We start from the raw sequence: 4,868 nt of genomic DNA on the forward strand, positions 1-4,868 counted from the left end.
CCAGCCACGCTTTCGCACAACTCTCTGTAAAATCTCTTTTCTTCCCAATGCACATATGATGCAGACGCGTCAGCGACGCTTACGCATCGCGTGTATGTTTTGTTTTGTTTTTTTTGATAAAAATGCAAATGCAGTATGCAGATGAGATGCAAGATATAGGCATTAGTACTGAGAAGAGTTATAGATGAGGGAAGATAAGGAGAGGGGAAGGAACGATCATACCATGGTGGGTTGTCTCCCACCCAGCACTTTGCTTTAATGTCCTTAAGTTGGACGCTCCACTAGCTCAGTCTTCTGCTGTGGGCGGATCTTCCAAGAGGAAGATCTCTAGTTCCTGGTTTTTCGCCATCTTTTCGCCATGGAATAACTTCAAGCGATGTCCATTGACCTTGATAAGTTCAGAGCTTGAAGGATGGCTCAAATGAAAGACTCTGTATGGTTCCACCCGCTCTACTCGATATGGACCGTCCCATCTGGATCTCAGCTTGCCTGGCATGAGTCGCATTCTGGAGTTATAAAGTAGGACTAAGTCCCCTGGTTGGAATTCTCTTCTCTTAATGCTCTTGTCATGCACAACCTTCACCTTCTCTTTATACAGCCTGTAGTTTTCATAAGCTTCAAGGCGAAGGCTCTCTATTTCTTGCAGTTGCAACTTCCGTTCAGCTCCGACTCTCTCATAGTCCATGTTGCACTCCTTTACCACCCAGAAGGCCTTGTTTTCTAACTTAACTGGGAGATGGCAGGCCTTTCCATAAACCAAGCGGAAAGGACTCATCCCAATACTTGTAAGCTATCTGATATGCCCAAAGCACGTCTTGGAGCCTGGTGCTCCAGTCCTTTCTATGAGGCTCGACTACCTTTTGCAGTATGCGCTTTATCTCCCTGTTAGACACATCTGCTTGCCCATTAGTCTGGGGGTGATAGGCTGTTGATACTTTATGAATTATTCCATGCCTCTTTAGTAAACCTGTTAGTCTCCTGTTACAAATGTGAGTGCCTTGATCGCTCACGATTGCTCGTGGTGATCCAAAGCGACAAATAATATGGTTTCTAACAAATGAAACAACAATGTTAGCATCATCAGTACGGGTAGAAATTGCTTCCACCCATTTAGAAACATAATCTACAGCTAACAATATATATAGGTGGCCATTAGAATTTGAAAATGGACCCATGACGTCAATGCCCCAAACATACAAAATTTCACAGAAAAGCATAATTTGCTGAGGCATTTCGTCCCTCTGGGATATATTACCAAACTTTTGGTATGGAGGACAAGATTTACAAAGATTAGCAGCATCTCTAAAAAGAGTAGGCCACCAGAATCCACAGTATAAAACTTTTCTAGCAGTTCGTTGGGGGCCAAAATATCCTCCACTCTCAAATGAGTGGCAGGCCTCTAAAATGGACTGGAATTCTGATTGAGGTACACACCGTCTAATTACCTGGTCAGCACCACACCTATATAGATATGGGTCATCCCATACATAGTATTTAGACTCTCTTTTCAGCTTGTCTCTCTGATGCTTAGTGAAATTAGGAGGAAATGTATGGCTAACTAGATAATTAGCTACAGGTGCATACCGAGGGGCTACATTAGATACTGTTTGCAAGCTATCAAATGGGAAATTATCATTGATAGGAATGGAGTCATTTTTAATGTGCTCAAGGCGACTCAAGTGGTCAGCCACTAAATTTCGGTTACCACTCCTATCTTTAATTTCCAGATCAAATTCTTGCAACAATAGCATCCAACGTATTAGCCTTGGCTTAGACTCCTTTTTAGCTAATAAATATTTTAGAGCTGCATGATCTGAGTACACCACTACCTTAGTACCAAGTAAATAGGCTCGAAATTTATTCAGAGCAAAAACAATAGCTAGAAGCTCTTTTTCAGTAGTAGTGTAATTAGATTGAGCATCATCTAAAGTCTTAGATGCATAATCAATTACAAAAGGGTCGTTACCTTCATGTTGAGCCAGTGCTGCTCCTATTGCATGATTGGAGGTATCACACATGATTTCGAATGGTTGACTCCAGTCTGGTCCTCTCATAATCGGAGCTTGAGTCAAGGCGGTCTTTAGCTTATCAAACGCTTATTTGCAATTCTCACTGAACTCAAACTCAATCTCTTTTTGCAGTAGTCTGGATAAGGGTAGTGCTACCTTACTGAAGTCCTTAATGAATCTCCTGTAAAAACCTGCATGGCCAAGGAACGAACAGACTTCCCTCACAGAAGAAGGGTAAGGTAAACTAGAAATAACATCTACCTTTGCTGGGTCCACAAAGATACCAGTGTTGGAAACAACATGTCCTAGAACAATACCTTGTTTTACTATAAAATGACACTTTTTAAAATTTAAAACAAGGTTTGAACTAACACACCTGGCTAATACTTTAGACAAACTATCTAAGCAAAGGTTAAATGAATCACCATAAACGCTAAAGTCATCCATAAAAACTTCCATATAAGTCTCAATGAGATCAGAGAAAAGATTCATCATGCACCTTTAGAAAGTAGCTGGTGCATTGCACAAGCCAAAGGGCATTCTCTTATAAGTATAAGTCCCAAAATGACATGTAAAAGTAGTCTTTTCCTGATCTTCAGGAGCTATATGGATTTAAAAATAACCTATATAACCATCTAAGAAGCAGTAGTGAGATTTACCTGACAGGCGATCAAGCATCTGATCAATGAATGGCAAGGGGTAATGATCCTTGCGAGTGGCTTGGTTGAGACGCCTGTAATCAATGCAAACTCTCCATGTGTTCTGTACTCTGGTTGTCAGAAGTTCTCCTTGCTCATTCCTTATTGTTGTGACTCCACACTTCTTGGGCACTACTTGTACTGGGCTGACCCATTCGCTATCTGAAATGGGGTAAATGATATATGCTTCAAGTAGTCTGGTTACTTCCTTATTGACAACTTCTAAGATGGTGGGATTCAATCTTCTCTGTGGCTGATGGACAAGCTTTTCTCCTTCTTCTAAGAATATTCTATGTTCACAAACTTGAGGGCTGATGCCTACTATATCCGCCAAGCTCTATCCAATTGCTTTCTTATGTGTCTTCAATACACTAAGCAGTTATTCTTCTTGGTGGGAAGTGAGCTCCCTTGCAATGATGACTGGAAACTTCTGCTTGTCCTCAAGGTATGCATACTTGAGGTATGGAGGAAGGGGCTTTAATTCCATTTTCCGCTCATGGTTTGGTTCTGGATTCTCTGGGGCTGGTGAAAATGGTAATGAATCTTCAGTGTGTTCAGAGGGTGTCCTCACACTTGGGTCTTGCTCCATGTGACTCTCTTCCATTTCTTCCTGGTGAGTTGCAGCTATAATCTCATCAATGATGTCACATTGGAATATGGAGTGATCTTCTGGGGGATGCTTCATAGCTTCATCTAGATTGAAACTCACTGTTCTGCCATCTACCTCAAAGGAGTAGGTACCCGAGAAGGCATCCAGCTTGAATTTTGAAGTCTTCAAAAACGGTCTACCAAGCAGGATTGACAAGGGTCTCCTTGAGTCATTTTGGGGCATCTCCAGGATATAGAAGTCAATGGAAAATGTGAGTCCCTTAATGCTCACTAATACATCTTCAGCAATTCCAACCACTGTGATAATGCTTTTATCTGCTAACACAAAACGAGCTGCCGACCTTTTTAAGGGAGGGAGCCTTAAAGCATTATATATAGACAAGGGCATAATACTCACGCATGCTCCTAAATCACACATACAGTCAGAAAATATCACACCTCCAATGGTACAGTTAACCATGCATGGGCCTGGATCACTACATTTTTCAGGTATATTTCCCATTAAAGCAGATATAGAACTACCTAAAGGAATAGTTTCTAATTCATCAATTTTATCTTTATGTATGCACAATTTTTTTAGAAACTTTGCATATTTAGGAACTTGTTGAATAACATCAAAAAGGAGAACAATTACCTCAACCTTTTTGAAGATTTCTACCATTTTGGGATCTAGTTCCAATTGCTTTCTGGGCTTTTTAGCAAGGTGTGGAAATGGAATGGGAATGGCATTTTCTATAGTGTCTGCGCCCTTTGGTGCTTCTTCCTGTGATTGAGCTCCTTCTTCTTCAGCCATGTCCTGTATATCCTCTTCCTCCTCAACATCTTCTATTTCCACTACCTCTTCAGTTGAGGCGTGTACTGGTGGGTTTGGCTCTTCCTGATTCCTCTCTTGCAATGTGGTTCCGGACCTTAGGGTGATGGCATTAATGCCACCCTTTGGATTGGGTAATAGTTGAGAGGGGAGTCCACCAGAGCTTGAAGACTGGTTGTTGGAGTTATTCAATGATCCAATCTGTGAGACAAGGGCTTGCAAAGTAGAGTTCAGAGCATTCAGAGTAGAAGTAAGGTTATTTTTCATGGCCTGTTGTCTCCGATCAATAGATTGTAGTAACTCATCAATAGGAGATGAAGAGGGATAAGTGATCTGAGGGGTCTGCTGAGGTGCTTGAGGCTGTCTTAGATGAGGTACTCTATAGGCCTGATGAGCGGATAATTTGTACGCTTTTTGGCATTGTTTTTAGTATGTTTTTAGTAGTTTTAGTTGAGTTCTTAGTATATTTTTATTAGTTTTTAGTTAAAATTCACTTTTCTGGACTTCACTATGAGTTTGTGTGTTTTTCTGTGATTTCAGGTATTTTCTGGCTGAAATTGAGGGACCTGAGCAAAAATCTGATTCAGAGACTGAAAAGGACTGCAGATGCTGTTGGATTCTGACCTCCCTACACTCGAAATGGATTTTCTGGAGCTACAGAAGCCCAATTGGCGCGCTCTTAACGGCGTTGGAAAGTAGACATCCTGGGCTTTCCAGCAATATATGATAGTCCATACTTTG

The 4,868-nt window shown here is 41.2% G+C and overlaps 1 protein-coding gene across 1 annotated transcript; it reads right to left on the bottom strand.

Annotated features, from left to right (window-relative positions):
• Nucleotides 1-286: 286 nt before the first annotated feature.
• Nucleotides 287-685, bottom strand: LOC130974703 (uncharacterized). The gene has a single exon (XM_057899562.1). It carries the CDS (start codon nucleotides 683-685, stop codon nucleotides 287-289), a length of 399 nt encoding a protein of 132 aa, XP_057755545.1.
• Nucleotides 686-4,868: the final 4,183 nt, after the last annotated feature.

Source organism: Arachis stenosperma, chromosome 4 (assembly GCF_014773155.1).
Source record: "Arachis stenosperma cultivar V10309 chromosome 4, arast.V10309.gnm1.PFL2, whole genome shotgun sequence".
Taxonomy (NCBI): domain Eukaryota; kingdom Viridiplantae; phylum Streptophyta; class Magnoliopsida; order Fabales; family Fabaceae; genus Arachis; species Arachis stenosperma.